The sequence below is a fragment of the Salvelinus namaycush genome, chromosome 10 (assembly GCF_016432855.1).
Source record: "Salvelinus namaycush isolate Seneca chromosome 10, SaNama_1.0, whole genome shotgun sequence".
In the NCBI taxonomy this organism is placed as follows: domain Eukaryota; kingdom Metazoa; phylum Chordata; class Actinopteri; order Salmoniformes; family Salmonidae; genus Salvelinus; species Salvelinus namaycush.
In genome coordinates this window covers 49,382,923-49,402,395 of record NC_052316.1, presented here as the reverse complement: position 1 = coordinate 49,402,395, position 19,473 = coordinate 49,382,923, and the positions used below count along the sequence as shown (strand labels likewise).

The 19,473-nt window shown below is 43.5% G+C and overlaps 1 protein-coding gene across 1 annotated transcript in view; it reads right to left on the bottom strand.

Moving 5' to 3' along the window:
* LOC120054382 (cyclic nucleotide-gated cation channel alpha-3-like) overlaps window positions 1-12,447 on the bottom strand; it is a 45,055-nt gene extending 32,608 nt beyond the window's left edge. Inside the window, exons 1-3 of the mRNA XM_039001794.1 lie at window positions 12,341-12,447; window positions 10,990-11,106; window positions 6,411-6,584 (exon numbers count right to left, since the gene is read on the bottom strand). Of these exons, the coding sequence (XP_038857722.1) occupies window positions 6,411-6,584; window positions 10,990-11,106; window positions 12,341-12,447 (398 nt within the window). The remainder of the gene's footprint in view (window positions 1-6,410; window positions 6,585-10,989; window positions 11,107-12,340) is intronic.
* Window positions 12,448-19,473: the final 7,026 nt, after the last annotated feature.

Sequence of the window (19,473 nt, the reverse complement as noted above, 5' to 3'; positions counted from 1 at the left end):
GGTTTGAAGATAGGCTAGCCAGCCGTGTCGATGGTTTGAAGATAGGCTAGCCAGCCGTGTCGATGGTTTGAAGATAGGCTAGCCAGCCGTGTCGATGGTTTGAAGATAGGCTAGCCAGCCGTGTCGATGGTTTGAAGATAGGCTAGCCAGCCGTGTCGATGGGTTGAAGATAGGCTAGCCAGCCGTGTCGATGGGTTGAAGATAGGCTAGCCAGCCGTGCCGATGGGTTGAAGATAGGCTAGCCAGCCGTGTCGATGGTTTGAAGATAGGCTAGCTAGCCGTGTCGATGGTTTGAAGATAGGCTAGCCAGCCGTGTCGATGGTTTGAAGATAGGCTAGCCAGCCGTGTCGATGGGTTGAAGATAGGCTAGCCAGCCGTGTCGATGGGTTGAAGATAGGCTAGCCAGCCGTGTCGATGGTTTGAAGATAGGCTAGCTAGCCGTGTCGATGGTTTGAAGATAGGCTAGCCAGCCGTGTCGATGGTTTGAAGATAGGCTAGCCAGCCGTGTCGATGGTTCCCAGTGGGGTGATGAGGGTAGTGTAATACGATGGTTTGAACAGAGTAGTAGAATGGGCCCACTTAAATTCACTTTCGAAGATACTTTACTTATGACAGCTAATCAGCCGTACCAGTGATTGTCCGGGAGGTGAGTTTATCGTCTCTACCTCGTGTTGAGATTCAGAGTTCAAACCACTTTAAACGTAAAGCTGCAGCTCTACATCTCTCTGGTTTGTTATGTTAGTTTTTGACCCATCATTTTATACAGTTTGTTCAAATGGGCTGACACATTCTCTGACCTCACTCAGGGGCGTGACTTGTCACTGTGCAAAGTTTATGTAAACAAATTTCTCTTAAAGTTTGTCAAATCACATCCCTCTCTTCACAAAAACACTTTCATAATTGTTCATATTTCATGCACAACACATATGATGGACACTTCGTACATGTAGTGTGTAAAATTTCCAAGTTACAGTATTTATTTTATATATTTTTTTAATGACATCACAAAATAACAATCAATACGGCATTAGTGTTCTTTAGATCACCTCTGACCATTCCCCACGTTCTATGCTAGAAATATTGTTCCAGTATTCACTTTAGAACGTGTTAGATTTTCGGCGGGAAAAAGTATTTTGAAACAAAGCACATTCCTTTGGTGAATTTGGAAGAGAGGGAGACCTGAATCTTCTCTGTTTGATTTACAACAGGGCGTGAGTTGTTAACCCCCCCCCCCCCCCCCCCCCCCAGCCCCATATTGTGTGTAGATTGATGAGAAAATAAAACAATTCATCAATTTTAGAATAAGGCTGTAACGTAACAAAACGTGTGAAAGGGGTCTGAATACTTTCCGAATGCACTGTATTTCTGTAATTGATAGATGCATTCACACACACACACATACTACATGTTAATGTTTTTAAATGTATGTAAATTGTAAAGTATTTTGTCTCTAATGTCTTTTCGTTGTGTGTCGGACCACAGTAAGACTAGCTGTTGCCATTGGCGTCGGCTAATGGGGATCCTAATAAATCCAAATCAAATCTGTTTCCACAAAGTTGGAAGCACAGAATTGTCTAGAATGTCATTGTATGCTGTAGCGTTAAGATTTCCTTTCACTGGAACTAAGGGGCATAGCCCAAACCATGAAAAACAGCCCCAGACCATTAGCCCTCCACCAAACTTTACAGTTGGCACTATGGGCAGGTAACGTTCTCCTGGCATCCGCCAAACCCAGATTCGTCCGTCGGACTACCAGATGGTGAAGCATGATTCATCACTCCAGAGAACACGTTTCCACTGCTCTAGAGTCCAATGGCGGCGAGCTTTACACAACTCCAGCCAACGCTTGGCATTGCACATGCTGATCTTAGGCTTGTGTGCGGCTGCTCTGCCATGGAAACCCATTTCATGAAGCTCCCGACGAACAGTTCTTGTGCAGACGTTGCTTCCAGAGGCAGTTTGGAACTCGGTAGTGTATGTTGCAACCGATGGACAGATGATTTGTAGGCGATACACGCTTCAGCACTCGGCGGTCCTGTTCTGTGAGCCTGTGTGGCCTACCACTTCGCGGCTGAGCCGTTGTTGCTCCTAGATGTTTTCACTTCAAAATAACAGCACTTACAGTTGACCAGAACAGCTCTAGCGGGGCAAAAATTTGACAAACTGACTTGTTGGAAAGGTGGCATCTTATGACGGTGCCATGTTGAAAGCCACTGAGCTCTTCAGTACAGGCCATTCTACTGCCAATGTTTGTCTATGGAGATTGCATTGCTGTGTGCTTGATTTTATACACCTGTCAATCAAATCCACTCATTGGAAGGGGTGTCCACATACAGTACTTTTGTATATGTAGTGTATATTTTGGTCATGTAGTGTATATTTTGGTCATGTAATGTATATTTTGGTCATGTAGTGTCAGCTGAAATATGGAAGTGCAGGTTATACGACAGCCAGCAGGTGGAAGCACCACTCTTGTTTATGTTCACCATACAGTTCACTCCTCATGAGTCTAACGTCAATTTAATATTTACGTAAATATGAAATAGTATAGTTCAACCTTTCACTGAATGTTGAATAAGGAGTAGAATTTTTATTCTCAATGTAATCCTCTTTTTTTTCTTTCTATTCATAGATGTATATTTTTCAGATACAGTATAACCAGTATAATCGCCATCAGTACTTTCAATAATGCATTCTAAATATGGATATCTTTATAGTTTACTATTTCTTCAAGTTACCATACTATATGTGATCCATACAATCCTAAACAGGACCTCTCAAATAATAAGGTGTCTTATCATTCTATAGCTGCAATGATACTAAAATCCAACTGGAGCAAATACATACCAAGGCTACTATTGACATAGCAGAGGATCTTACGATCCATAGTCATATATATATATTTTTAAATTATTGTACAATGATGGCCTAAACTGGCCAAACCCGGATGACACTGGGCCAATTGTGTGCGCCGCCCTATGGGACTCCCAATCACGGCCGGTTGTGATACAGCCTGGAATCAAACCAGGGTCTGTAGTGACACTTCTAGCACTGAGATGCAGTGCCTTAGACCGCTCCGCCATTTTGGAGCCCCGAGTGCTTATCTACAGCTGAAGTGGGAAGTTTACATCCACTAAGGTTGGAGTCATTAAAACTTGTTTTTCAACCACTCAACAAATTTCTTGTTAACAAACTATAGTTTTGGCCAGTCAGTTAGGACATCTACTTTTTGCATGACACAAGTCATTTTTCCAACGATTGTTTACAGACAGATTATTTCACTGTATCACAATTCCAGTGGGTCAGAAGTTTACATACACTAAGTTGACTGTGCCTTTAAACAGCTTGGAAAATTCGAGAAAATGATGTCATGGCTTTAGAAGCTTCTGATAGGCTAATTGACATAATTTGAGTCAATTGGAGGTGTACCTGTGGATGTATTTCAAGGCCTACCTTCAAACTCAGTGCCTCTTTGCTTGACATCATGGGAAAATCAAAAGAAATCCGTCAAGACCTCAGAAAAAAATTGTAGACCTCCACAAGTCTGGTTGATCCTTGGGAGCAATTTCCAAATGCATGAATGTACCACGTTCATCTGTAAAAACAATAGTACGCAAGTATACACACCATGGGACCACGCAGCCTTCATACCGCTCAGGAAGGAGACGCGTTCTGTCTCCTAGAGATGAACGTACTTTGGTGCAAAAAGTGCAAATCAATCCCAGAACAACATCAAAGGACCCTGTGAAGATGCTGGAGGAAACAGGTACAAAAGTATCTATATCCACAGTAAAACGAGTCCTATATCGACATAACCTGAAAGGCCGCTCAGCAAGGAAGAAGCCACTGCTCCAAAACCACCATAAAACAGCCAGACTATGGTTTGCAACTGCACATGGGGACAAAGTACGTACTTTTTGGAGAAACGTTCTCTGGTCTGATGAAACAAAAATTTAGCTGTTTGGCCATGATGACGATCCTTATGTTTTTAGGAAAAAAGAGGAGGCTTGCAAGAAGAACACCATCCCAACCGTGAAGCACGGGGGTGGCAGCATCATGTTGTAGGGGTGCTATGCTGCAGGAGGGACTGGTGCACTTCACAAAATAGATGGCATCATGAGAAAGGAAAATTATGCGTATATATATTGAAACAACATCAGTCAGGAAGTTAAAGCTTGGTCGCAAATGGGTCTTCCAAATGGACAATGACCCCAAGCATACTTCCAAAGTTGTGGCAAAATGGCTTTAAAAATATATATATATATTTCACCTTCATTTAACCAGGTAGGCCAGTTGAGAACAAGTTCTCATTTACAACTGCGACCTGGCCAAAATAAAGCAAAGCAGTGTGACACAAACAACAACACAGAGTTACACATGGAATAAACAAACGTGCAGTCAATAACACAATATAAAAATCTATATACAGTATGTGCAAATTATGTAAGATTAGAGAGGAAAGGTACGCGCTCCAGCAGGTATATTTCACTAGTCACCCCCAAAGCAAACACCTATTTGGCCGCCTTTCCTTACAGTTCTCTGCTGCCAATGACTGGAACAAATTGCAAAAATCACTGAAGCTGGAGACTCATATCTCCCTCACTAACTTTAAGCACCAGCTGTCAGAGCAGCTCACAGATCACTGCACCTGTACATAGCACATCTGTAAATAGCCCATCCAACTACCTCATCCCCATATTGTTAATTATTAATTTTTTGCTCCTTTGCACCCCAGTATCTCTACTTGCACATTCATCTTCTGCACATCTATCACTCCAGTGTTTAATTGCTAAATTGTAATTACTTCGCCACTACGGGCTATTTATTGCCTTACCTCCCTAATCTTACATCATTTGCACACACTGTATATCGATTTTTCTATTGTGTTATTGACTGTACGTTTGTTTATTCCGTGTGTAACTCTGGCAAAATATGTATTGTAGCCCAAGGAGTGGCTGATGGACCTCTTCAGCTAGCCGGGGGCTGGGCCAAGCACGAGGCTAGTTCCAGGCTCACTGGTGCTTGCTTCTGGACAGAGACGTTAACCAGGAGGTAGCCACTCGGATAGCAGCTAGCCAGCTGCAATGATCCAGGTGATTGTGGTAGGAAACCGGAGATGGAGAAAGAGCAGTCCGGTAAGCTCTGGGTTGAAATGCACTGTGCAGACTGGCAGGAGTTGACCAGGCTAAGGTTAGCTGATGACCGCTAGCCGTGGCAAACTGACTATTAGCTAGTAGCTAGTTAGCTGGCTAGCTTCTGTTGGGGGTTCCGGTTCTAAAGTATAGAAAATAGCAGATCCATACCACATTGGGTGAGGCGGGTTGCAGGAGAGTATGTTGAAACTGAGGTAAAAAAATATTAAATAAATTAAGACCTCCAAGAATTCCAGTGTCCAGTATAAACTAGTATCGGAGGCTACTTTCTACTTTCTCTCTATAGAGCTACTTCTCGTCTAGTTCCACTTACTCATCTTCTAGTTCCACTTACTCATCTGTGCTGTTGCAGTTGTTCATATTGTACATAGCCAGAGGCCACTGACTGACTTGGCTTGAGAGGGAAAGACAGGGACAGGTTGGCAGGGTTAATTGTGGTACTGACTTGGCTTGAGAGGGAAAGACAGGGACAGGTTGGCAGGGTTAATTGTGGTACTGACTTGGCTTGAGCGGGAAAGACAGGGACCGGTTGGCAGGGTTAATTGTGGTACTGACTTGGCTTGAGAGGGAAAGACAGGGACAGGTTGGCAGGGTTAATTGTGGTACTGATTTGGCTTGAGAGGGAAAGACAGGGACAGGTTGGCAGGGTTAATTGTGGTACTGATTTGGCTTGAGGAGGGACCGCTATTTACCTCCTTATGGCTCAAATTTAGCATAATTTAATCCAAATTTAACATGATTTAATCCAAATTGAGCATCATTTAATCCAGTATGCTCAGATGATGTATTAGAATGTTTCTGGGTCATCTTAAGATATTAAATCACAGGTCTATTAAAGCCATCTGAAGTTACGATATTAAATCACAGGTCTATTAAAGTCGTTTGAAGTTAAGATATTAAATCACAGGTCTATGAAAGGATATTCCAAGTTACAAACTTTTGGGTTTGTTTTAATTGGATCGTTTTTTATACAGGTTAGACCCACTTTTGAAAGAAGAGAGACCTGTCCGGTCTATTGTTAGGGTTCACTTTTCAAGACAACGTATTTCATTGAGCATAGAGTGGCAAAATTCTGTGAATTTTCCCCAAATTCCCAAATTTCCCATAAATAACGGGTTGGGTTCCAAGATTCCCAGAATAAGCAGGAAATCCAGAATTCCTCCAATCGGGATTTCTGCAAAAAATCAGGGAATTTTGAAAACATTCAGGAAATTTTGCAACCCCAGTTGACCATCCCCATCTCTAGTCCAGACTTACTTCCTCTTGCGGACTCTGTCGGGGTATCCTAGTGACTGTGCGTTGCTCTCTCTGCTGGAGGCCTCTTTGAGCTCAGGGCCCCTGAAGCGCTCCAGGAAGGAGTCCGGTCTCTCCACCTCGTGGTGCATCTTGTGAGAGGCCCAGGTCCGCAGCATGAACAGGAAGTGAGAGAGCCTAGACGTTTAGAGAAAACAACACACTCTCTGTCTGGTTTCTGGCTACGTCTCAAATGGCACCCTATTCCCTATACAGTGCACTACCTTTGACCAAGGCCACATAGCACTCTGGTCAAAGGTAGTGCACTGTATAGGGAATAGGGTGCCATTTGAGACGCCTCACTGTATGTGTTGACTGGGTTATATTATGGCTGCCAGGTTGTGTGGACTGGGTTATATTATGGCTGCCAGGTTGTGTGGACTGGGTTATATTATGGCTGCCAGGTTGTGTGGACTGGGTTATATTATGGCTGCCAGGTTGTGTGGACTGGGTTATATTATGGCTGCCAGGTTGTGTGGACTGGGTTATATTATGGCTGCCAGGTTGTGTGGACTGGGTTATATTATGGCTGCCAGGTTGTGTGGACTGGGTTATATTATGGCTGCCAGGTTGTGTGGACTGGGTTATATTATGGCTGCCAGGTTGTGTGGACTGGGTTATATTATGGCTGCCAGGTTGTGTGGACTGGGTTATATTATGGCTGCCAGGTTGTGTGGACTGGGTTATATTATGGCTGCCAGGTTGTGTGGACTGGGTTATATTATGGCTGCCAGGTTGTGTGGACTGGGTTATATTATGGCTGCCAGGTTGTGTGGACTGGGTTATATTATGGCTGCCAGGTTGTGTGGACTGGGTTATATTATGGCTGCCAGGTTGTGTGGACTGGGTTATATTATGGCTGCCAGGTTGTGTGGACTGGGTTATATTATGGCTGCCAGGTTGTGTGGACTGGGTTATATTATGGCTGCCAGGTTGTGTGGACTGGGTTATATTATGGCTGCCAGGTTGTGTGGACTGGGTTATATTATGGCTGCCAGGTTGTGTGGACTGGGTTATATTATGGCTGCCAGGTTGTGTGGACTGGGTTATATTATGGCTGCCAGGTTGTGTGGACTGGGTTATATTATGGCTGCCAGGTTGTGTGGACTGGGTTATATTATGGCTGCCAGGTTGTGTGGACTGGGTTATATTATGGCTGCCAGGTTGTGTGGACTGGGTTATATTATGGCTGCCAGGTTGTGTTGACTGGGTTATATTATGGCTGCCAGGTTGTGTTGACTGGGTTATATTATGGCTGCCAGGTTGTGTTGACTGGGTTATATTATGGCTGCCAGGTTGTGTGGACTGGGTTATATTATGGCTGCCAGGTTGTGTGGACTGGGTTATATTATGGCTGCCAGGTTGTGTGGACTGGGTTATATTATGGCTGCCAGGTTGTGTGGACTGGGTTATATTATGGCTGCCAGGTTGTGTGGACTGGGTTATATTATGGCTGCCAGGTTGTGTTGACTGGGTTATATTATGGCTGCCAGGTTGTGTTGACTGGGTTATATTATGGCTGCCAGGTTGTGTTGACTGGGTTATATTATGGCTGCCAGGTTGTGTTGACTGGGTTATATTATGGCTGCCAGGTTGTGTGGACTGGGTTATATTATGGCTGCCAGGTTGTGTGGACTGGGTTATATTATGGCTGCCAGGTTGTGTGGACTGGGTTATATTATGGCTGCCAGGTTGTGTTGACTGGGTTATATTATGGCTGCCAGGTTGTGTGGACTGGGTTATATTATGGCTGCCAGGTTGTGTGGACTGGGTTATATTATGGCTGCCAGGTTGTGTTGACTGGGTTATATTATGGCTGCCAGGTTGTGTGGACTGGGTTATATTATGGCTGCCAGGTTGTGTGGACTGGGTTATATTATGGCTGCCAGGTTGTGTGGACTGGGTTATATTATGGCTGCCAGGTTGTGTGGACTGGGTTATATTATGGCTGCCAGGTTGTGTGGACTGGGTTATATTATGGCTGCCAGGTTGTGTGGACTGGGTTATATTATGGCTGCCAGGTTGTGTGGACTGGGTTATATTATGGCTGCCAGGTTGTGTGGACTGGGTTATATTATGGCTGCCAGGTTGTGTGGACTGGGTTATATTATGGCTGCCAGGTTGTGTGGACTGGGTTATATTATGGCTGCCAGGTTGTGTGGACTGGGTTATATTATGGCTGCCAGGTTGTGTGGACTGGGTTATATTATGGCTGCCAGGTTGTGTGGACTGGGTTATATTATGGCTGCCAGGTTGTGTTGACTGGGTTATATTATGGCTGCCAGGTTGTGTGGACTGGGTTATATTATGGCTGCCAGGTTGTGTGGACTGGGTTATATTATGGCTGCCAGGTTGTGTTGACTGGGTTATATTATGGCTGCCAGGTTGTGTGGACTGGGTTATATTATGGCTGCCAGGTTGTGTGGACTGGGTTATATTATGGCTGCCAGGTTGTGTTGACTGGGTTATATTATGGCTGCCAGGTTGTGTGGACTGGGTTATATTATGGCTGCCAGGTTGTGTGGACTGGGTTATATTATGGCTGCCAGGTTGTGTGGACTGGGTTATATTATGGCTGCCAGGTTGTGTGGACTGGGTTATATTATGGCTGCCAGGTTGTGTGGACTGGGTTATATTATGGCTGCCAGGTTGTGTGGACTGGGTTATATTATGGCTGGCAGGTTGTGTGGACTGGGTTATATTATGGCTGGCAGGTTGTGTGGACTGGGTTATATTATGGCTGCCAGGTTGTGTTGACTGGGTTATATTATGGCTGCCAGGTTGTGTGGACTGGGTTATATTATGGCTGCCAGGTTGTGTGGACTGGGTTATATTATGGCTGCCAGGTTGTGTTGACTGGGTTATATTATGGCTGCCAGGTTGTGTGGACTGGGTTATATTATGGCTGCCAGGTTGTGTGGACTGGGTTATATTATGGCTGCCAGGTTGTGTTGACTGATTTATATTATGGCTGCCAGGTTGTGTGGACTGGGTTATATTATGGCTGCCAGGTTGTGTGGACTGGGTTATATTATGGCTGCCAGGTTGTGTTGACTGGGTTATATTATGGCTGCCAGGTTGTGTTGACTGGGTTATATTATGGCTGCCAGGTTGTGTTGACTGGGTTATATTATGGCTGCCAGGTTGTGTTGACTGGGTTATATTATGGCTGCCAGGTTGTGTGGACTGGGTTATATTATGGCTGCCAGGTTGTGTGGACTGGGTTATATTATGGCTGCCAGGTTGTGTGGACTGGGTTATATTATGGCTGCCAGGTTGTGTGGACTGGGTTATATTATGGCTGACAGGTTGTGTTGACTGGGTTATATTATGGCTGCCAGGTTGTGTGGACTGGGTTATATTATGGCTGCCAGGTTGTGTGGACTGGGTTATATTATCGCTGCCAGGTTGTGTGGACTGGGTTATATTATGGCTGCCAGGTTGTGTGGACTGGGTTATATTATGGCTGCCAGGTTGTGTGGACTGGGTTATATTATGGCTGCCAGGTTGTGTTGACTGGGTTATATTATGGCTGCCAGGTTGTGTGGACTGGGTTATATTATGGCTGCCAGGTTGTGTGGATTGGGTTATATTATGGCTGCCAGGTTGTGTTGACTGGGTTATATTATGGCTGCCAGGTTGTGTTGACTGGGTTATATTATGGCTGCCAGGTTGTGTGGACTGGGTTATATTATGGCTGCCAGGTTGTGTGGACTGGGTTATATTATGGCTGCCAGGTTGTGTGGACTGGGTTATATTATGGCTGCCAGGTTGTGTGGACTGGGTTATATTATGGCTGCTGAGTTTGTGACCAAGATAAGAGAGGATGACTTTGCATGATTTGAAAATGACAATGGACAAGTGACAAGCAACAAGTGATGATGGACAAGCGACAAGTGATGATGGACAAGCGACAAGTGATGATGGACAAGCGACAAGTGATGATGGACAAGCGACAAGTGATGATGGACAAGCGACAAGTGATGATGGACAAGCGACAAGTGATGATGGACAAGCGACAAGTGATGATGGACAAGCGACAAGTGATGATGGACAAGCGACAAGTGATGATGGACAAGCGACAAGTGATGATGGACAAGCGACAAGTGACGATGGACAAGCGACAAGTGACGATGGACAAGCGACAAGTGACGATGGACAAGCGACAAGTGACGATGGACAAGCGACAAGTGACGATGGACAAGCGACAAGTGACGATGGACAAGCGACAAGTGACGATGGACAAGCGACAAGTGACGATGGACAAGTGATGATGGGCAAGCGACAAGTGATGATGGACAAGCGATAAGTGATGATGGACAAGCGACAAGTGATGATGGACAAGCGACAAGTGATGATGGACAAGCGACAAGTGATGATGGACAAGCGACAAGTGATGATGGACAAGCAACAAGTGATGATGGACAAGCAACAAGTGATGATGGACAAGCAACAAGTGATGATGGGCATGTGAAACACTGAATGAACATGAATGACTGAATGATATGGGTAGGATGGTGCAATGCTGTGAGGTGGGGGATACCTGGCCAGGGCTCCTGACCCTGTAAAGGAATCTCTGTGAGACTCTGTGTGTCTGCTGGTTAACACAGAGACAGCACCCTGAACCTCTGACAAGGTGTCTTCACACTCTGAGTTGTCCCTGAAAGAGAGAGAGAGGTTAACTACTGAACACAATGTGGCTGTGTTAATCCACAAGGACACTGCTTTATATGGCAGCTAGACAACAGGCAGCTGGCATTGGATTGAGACAGCCTGTATGTTCCTAGCCTGAATGTTGCTAGAGCATTGGATTGAGACAGCCTGTATGTTCCTAGCCTGAATGTTGCTAGATCATTGGATTGAGACAGCCTGTATGCTCCTAGCCTGACTAGCTAGATCATTGGATTGAGACAGCCTGTATGCTCCTAGCCTGAATGTTGCTAGATCATTGGATTGAGACAGCCTGTATGCTCCTAGCCTGAATGTTGCTAGATCATTGGATTGAGACAGCCTGTATGCTCCTAGCCTGACTAGCTAGATCATTGGATTGAGACAGCCTGAATGTTCCTAGCCTGAATGTTGCTAGATCATTGGATTGAGACAGCCTGTATGCTCCTAGCCTGAATGTTGCTAGATCATTGGATTGAGACAGCCTGTATGCTCCTAGCCTGAATGTTGCTAGATCATTGGATTGAGACAGCCTGAATGTTCCTAGCCTGAATGTAGCTAGATCATTGGACTGAGACAGCCTGTATGTTCCTAGCCTGAATGTTGCTAGATCATTGGACTGAGACAGCCTGTATGTTCCTAGCCTGAATGTAGCTAGATCATTGGACTGAGACAGCCTGTATGTTCCTAGCCTGAATGTAGCTAGATCATTGGACTGAGACAGCCTGTATGTTCCTAGCCTGAATGTTGCTAGATCATTGGATTGAGACAGCCTGTATGTTCCTAGCCTGAATGTAGCTAGATCATTGGACTGAGACCGCCTGTATGTTCCTAGCCTGACTAGCTAGATCATTGGATTGAGACAGCCTGAATGTTCCTAGCCTGACTAGCTAGTTCATTGGATTGAGACAGCCTGTATGTTCCTAGCCTGACTAGCTAGTTCATTCGATTGAGACAGCCTGAATGTTCCTAGCCTGAATGTTGCTAGATCATTGGATTGAGACAGTCTGTATGTTCCTAGCCTGAATGTTGCTAGATCACTGGATTGAGACAGCCTGAATGTTGCTATATCATTGGATTGAGACAGCCTGAATGTTGCTAGATCATTGGATTGAGACAGCCTGTATGCTCCTAGCCTGAATGCCAATCTGTTTGTGCTATCATACCAAATCCGTGTTACTCATTGTCAATGCCAAACAATAAGCAATGGAGTCTTGACTTCTCACCTGGAGGTTCCGTTCTCGATGGAGTCCAGGTCATCATCGGGCGTGCCGAGACGCGGCTGTTGCCTGGTCGTTGCCGGGTAGGACTGGTCTGTGCAGATCTTTGCCATGCTGACTTCTCAGGCCTTGCTGACCAGGGGACTCCAGCCTCCGAACAAAACACTGTAGAGGTCAGAGGTTAGCCAATCAGTGATCAGGATATAGGCCCTTAAAAATGTGTACCCTGCATAGGCATCTTCCAACCAGGATTTCTGGACGACCTGGATGATTTGGAAAAGTAACCACTAGTTTTGAAATCCTAACCCTGCATCTGAAAGTAACGGACAGCTAGGTCTTTATCTCTTATGTCTGTGAATGGTTCCAAAATATCAAGGACAAGCAGCGTGTCTGACTATACAGTAAAATATCAAGGACAAGCAGCGTGTCTGACTATACAGTAAAATATCAAGGACAAGCAGCGTGTCTGACTATACAGTAAAATATCAAGGACAAGCAGCGTGTCTGACTATACAGTAAAATATCAAGGACAAGCAGCGTGTCTGACTATACAGTAAAATATCAAGGACAAGCAGCGTGTCTGACTATACAGTAAAATATCAAGGACAAGCAGCGTGTCTGACTATACAGTAACATATCAAGGACAAGCAGCGTGTCTGACTATACAGTAAAATATCAAGGACAAGCAGCGTGTCTGACTATACAGTAAAATATCAAGGACAAGCAGCGTGTCTGACTATACAGTAACATATCAAGGACAAGCAGCGTGTCTGACTATACAGTAAAATATCAAGGACAAGCAGCGTGTCTGACTATACAGTAAAATATCAAGGACAAGCAGCGTGTCTGACTATACAGTAAAATATCAAGGACAAGCAGCGTGTCTGACTCTACAGTAAAATATCAAGGACAAGCAGCGTGTCTGACTATACAGTAAAATATCAAGGACAAGCAGCGTGTCTGACTATACAGTAAAATATCAAGGACAAGCAGCGTGTCTGACTATACAGTAAAATATCAAGGACAAGCAGCGTGTCTGACTATACAGTAAAATATCAAGGACAAGCAGCGTGTCTGACTATACAGTAACATATCAAGGACAAGCAGCGTGTCTGACTCTACAGTAAAATATCAAGGACAAGCAGCGTGTCTGACTATACAGTAAAATATCAAGGACAAGCAGCGTGTCTGACTATACAGTAAAATATCAAGGACAAGCAGCGTGTCTGACTATACAGTAACATATCAAGGACAAGCAGCGTGTCTGACTATACAGTAACATATCAAGGACAAGCAGCGTGTCTGACTATACAGTAAAATATCAAGGACAAGCAGCGTGTCTGACTATACAGTAAAATATCAAGGACAAGCAGCGTGTCTGACTATACAGTAAAATATCAAGGACAAGCAGCGTGTCTGACTATACAGTAACATATCAAGGACAAGCAGCGTGTCTGACTATACAGTAAAATATCAAGGACAAGCAGCGTGTCTGACTATACAGTAACATATCAAGGACAAGCAGCGTGTCTGACTATACAGTAAAATATCAAGGACAAGCAGCGTGTCTGACTATACAGTAACATATCAAGGACAAGCAGCGTGTCTGACTCTACAGTAAAATATCAAGGACAAGCAGCGTGTCTGACTATACAGTAAAATATCAAGGACAAGCAGCGTGTCTGACTATACAGTAACATATCAAGGACAAGCAGCGTGTCTGACTATACAGTAAAATATCAAGGACAAGCAGCGTGTCTGACTATACAGTAACATATCAAGGACAAGCAGCGTGTCTGACTATACAGTAAAATATCAAGGACAAGCAGCGGGTCTGACTATACAGTAACATATCAAGGACAAGCAGCGTGTCTGACTATACAGTAACATATCAAGGACAAGCAGCGTGTCTGACTATACAGTAACATATCAAGGACAAGCAGCGTGTCTGACTATACAGTAACATATCAAGGACAAGCAGCGTGTCTGACTATACAGTAAAATATCAAGGACAAGCAGCGTGTCTGACTATACAGTAACATATCAAGGACAAGCAGCGTGTCTGACTATACAGTAACATATCAAGGACAAGCAGCGTGTCTGACTATACAGTAAAATATCAAGGACAAGCAGCGTGTCTGACTATACAGTAACATATCAAGGACAAGCAGCGTGTCTGACTATACAGTAAAATATCAAGGACAAGCAGCGTGTCTGACTCTACAGTAAAATATCAAGGACAAGCAGCGTGTCTGACTATACAGTAAAATATCAAGGACAAGCAGCGTGTCTGACTATACAGTAAAATATCAAGGACAAGCAGCGTGTCTGACTATACAGTAAAATATCAAGGACAAGCAGCGTGTCTGACTATACAGTAACATATCAAGGACAAGCAGCGTGTCTGACTCTACAGTAAAATATCAAGGACAAGCAGCGTGTCTGACTCTACAGTAAAATATCAAGGACAAGCAGCGTGTCTGACTATACAGTAACATATCAAGGACAAGCAGCGTGTCTGACTATACAGTAAAATATCAAGGACAAGCAGCGTGTCTGACTCTACAGTAAAATATCAAGGACAAGCAGCGTGTCTGACTATATAGTAAAATATCAAGGACAAGCAGCGTGTCTGACTATATAGTAAAATATCAAGGACAAGCAGCGTGTCTGACTATACAGTAAAATATCAAGGACAAGCAGCGTGTCTGACTATACAGTAAAATATCAAGGACAAGCAGCGTGTCTGACTATACAGTAACATATCAAGGACAAGCAGCGTGTCTGACTATACAGTAAAATATCAAGGACAAGCAGCGGGTCTGACTATACAGTAACATATCAAGGACAAGCAGCGTGTCTGACTATACAGTAAAATATCAAGGACAAGCAGCGTGTCTGACTATACAGTAAAATATCAAGGACAAGCAGCGTGTCTGACTAACAGTAAAATATCAAGGACAAGCAGCGTGTCTGACTATACAGTAAAATATCAAGGACAAGCAGCGTGTCTGACTATACAGTAACATATCAAGGACAAGCAGCGTGTCTGACTATACAGTAAAATATCAAGGACAAGCAGCGTGTCTGACTATACAGTAAAATATCAAGGACAAGCAGCGTGTCTGACTATACAGTAAAATATCAAGGACAAGCAGCGTGTCTGACTATACAGTAAATATCAAGGACAAGCAGCGTGTCTGACTATACAGTAAAATATCAAGACAAGCAGCGTGTCTGACTATACAGTAAAATATCAAGGACAAGCAGCGTGTCTGACTATACAGTAAAATATCAAGGACAAGCAGCGTGTCTGACTATAGAGTAAAATATCAAGGACAAGCAGCGTGTCTGACTATACAGTAAAATATCAAGGACAAGCAGCGTGTCTGACTATACAGTAAAATATCAAGGACAAGCAGCGTGTCTGACTATACAGTAACATATCAAGGACAAGCAGCGTGTCTGACTATACAGTAAAATATCAAGGACAAGCAGCGTGTCTGACTATACAGTAACATATCAAGGACAAGCAGCGTGTCTGACTATACAGTAAAATATCAAGGACAAGCAGCGTGTCTGACTATACAGTAAAATATCAAGGACAAGCAGCGTGTCTGACTATACAGTAAAATATCAAGGACAAGCAGCGTGTCTGACTATACAGTAAAATATCAAGGACAAGCAGCGTGTCTGACTATACAGTAACATATCAAGGACAAGCAGCGTGTCTGACTCTACAGTAAAATATCAAGGACAAGCAGCGTGTCTGACTCTACAGTAAAATATCAAGGACAAGCAGCGTGTCTGACTATACAGTAACATATCAAGGACAAGCAGCGTGTCTGACTATACAGTAAAATATCAAGGACAAGCAGCGTGTCTGACTCTACAGTAAAATATCAAGGACAAGCAGCGTGTCTGACTATATAGTAAAATATCAAGGACAAGCAGCGTGTCTGACTATACAGTAAAATATCAAGGACAAGCAGCGTGTCTGACTATACAGTAAAATATCAAGGACAAGCAGCGTGTCTGACTATACAGTAACATATCAAGGACAAGCAGCGTGTCTGACTATACAGTAAAATATCAAGGACAAGCAGCGGGTCTGACTATACAGTAACATATCAAGGACAAGCAGCGTGTCTGACTATACAGTAAAATATCAAGGACAAGCAGCGTGTCTGACTATACAGTAAAATATCAAGGACAAGCAGCGTGTCTGACTAAACAGTAAAATATCAAGGACAAGCAGCGTGTCTGACTATACAGTAAAATATCAAGGACAAGCAGCGTGTCTGACTATACAGTAACATATCAAGGACAAGCAGCGTGTCTGACTATACAGTAAAATATCAAGGACAAGCAGCGTGTCTGACTATACAGTAAAATATCAAGGACAAGCAGCGTGTCTGACTATACAGTAAAATATCAAGGACAAGCAGCGTGTCTGACTATACAGTAAAATATCAAGGACAAGCAGCGTGTCTGACTATACAGTAAAATATCAAAGACAAGCAGCGTGTCTGACTATACAGTAAAATATCAAGGACAAGCAGCGTGTCTGACTATACAGTAAAATATCAAGGACAAGCAGCGTGTCTGACTATAGAGTAAAATATCAAGGACAAGCAGCGTGTCTGACTATACAGTAAAATATCAAGGACAAGCAGCGTGTCTGACTATACAGTAAAATATCAAGGACAAGCAGCGTGTCTGACTATACAGTAAAATATCAAGGACAAGCAGCGTGTCTGACTATACAGTAAAATATCAAGGACAAGCAGCGGGTCTGACTATACAGTAAAATATCAAGGACAAGCAGCGTGTCTGACTATACAGTAAAATATCAAGGACAAGCAGCGTGTCTGACTATACAGTAACATATCAAGGACAAGCAGCGTGTCTGACTATACAGTAAAATATCAAGGACAAGCAGCGGGTCTGACTATACAGTAACATATCAAGGACAAGCAGCGTGTCTGACTCTACAGTAAAATATCAAGGACAAGCAGCGTGTCTGACTATACAGTAAAATATCAAGGACAAGCAGCGTGTCTGACTATACAGTAAAATATCAAGGACAAGCAGCGTGTCTGACTCTACAGTAAAATATCAAGGACAAGCAGCGTGTCTGACTATACAGTAACATATCAAGGACAAGCAGCGTGTCTGACTATACAGTAAAATATCAAGGACAAGCAGCGTGTCTGACTATACAGTAAAATATCAAGGACAAGCAGCGTGTCTGACTATACAGTAAAATATCAAGGACAAGCAGCGTGTCTGACTATACAGTAAAATATCAAGGACAAGCAGCGTGTCTGACTCTACAGTAAAATATCAAGGACAAGCAGCGTGTCTGACTATACAGTAAAATATCAAGGACAAGCAGCGTGTCTGACTATACAGTAAAATATCAAGGACAAGCAGCGTGTCTGACTATACAGTAACATATCAAGGACAAGCAGCGTGTCTGACTATACAGTAAAATATCAAGGACAAGCAGCGTGTCTGACTCTACAGTAAAATATCAAGGACAAGCAGCGTGTCTGACTATACAGTAAAATATCAAGGACAAGCAGCGTGTCTGACTATACAGTAACATATCAAGGACAAGCAGCGTGTCTGACTATACAGTAAAATATCAAGGACAAGCAGCGTGTCTGACTATACAGTAAAATATCAAGGACAAGCAGCGTGTCTGACTCTACAGTAAAATATCAAGGACAAGCAGCGTGTCTGACTATACAGTAAAATATCAAGGACAAGCAGCGTGTCTGACTATACAGTAAAATATCAAGGACAAGCAGCGTGTCTGACTATACAGTAACATATCAAGGACAAGCAGCGTGTCTGACTATACAGTAAAATATCAAGGACAAGCAGCGTGTCTGACTATACAGTAAAATATCAAGGACAAGCAGCGTGTCTGACTATACAGTAAAATATCAAGGACAAGCAGCGTGTCTGACTATACAGTAAAATATCAAGGACAAGCAGCGTGTCTGACTATACAGTAACATATCAAGGACAAGCAGCGTGTCTGACTATACAGTAAAATATCAAGGACAAGCAGCGTGTCTGACTCTACAGTAAAATATCAAGGACAAGCAGCGTGTCTGACTCTACAGTAAAATATCAAGGACAAGCAGCGTGTCTGACTATACAGTAACATATCAAGGACAAGCAGCGTGTCTGACTATACAGTAACATATCAAGGACAAGCAGCGTGTCTGACTATACAGTAAAATATCAAGGACAAGCAGCGTGTCTGACTCTACAGTAAAATATCAAGGACAAGCAGCGTGTCTGACTATACAGTAAAATATCAAGGACAAGCAGCGTGTCTGACTATACAGTAACATATCAAGGACAAGCAGCGTGTCTGACTATACAGTAAAATATCAAGGACAAGCAGCGTGTCTGACTATACAGTAAAATATCAAGGACAAGCAGCGTGTCTGACTATACAGTAACATATCAAGGACAAGCAGCGTGTCTGACTATACAGTAAAATATCAAGGACAAGCAGCGTGTCTGACTATACAGTAAAATATCAAGGACAAGCAGCGTGTCTGACTATACAGTAAAATATCAAGGACAAGCAGCGTGTCTGACTCTACAGTAAAATATCAAGGACAAGCAGCGTGTCTGACTATACAGTAAAATATCAAGGACAAGCAGCGTGTCTGACTCTACAGTAAAATATCAAGGACAAGCAGCGTGTCTGACTATACAGTAAAATATCAAGGACAAGCAGCGTGTCTGACTATACAGTAACATATCAAGGACAAGCAGCGTGTCTGACTATACAGTAACATATCAAGGACAAGCAGCGTGTCTGACTCTACAGTAAAATATCAAGGACAAGCAGCGTGTCTGACTCTACAGTAAAATATCAAGGACAAGCAGCGTGTCTGACTATACAGTAAAATATCAAGGACAAGCAGCGTGTCTGACTATACAGTAAAATATCAAGGACAAGCAGCGTGTCTGACTATACAGTAAAATATCAAGGACAAGCAGCGTGTCTGACTATACAGTAACATATCAAGGACAAGCAGCGTGTCTGACTATACAGTAACATATCAAGGACAAGCAGCGTGTCTGACTATACAGTAAAATATCAAGGA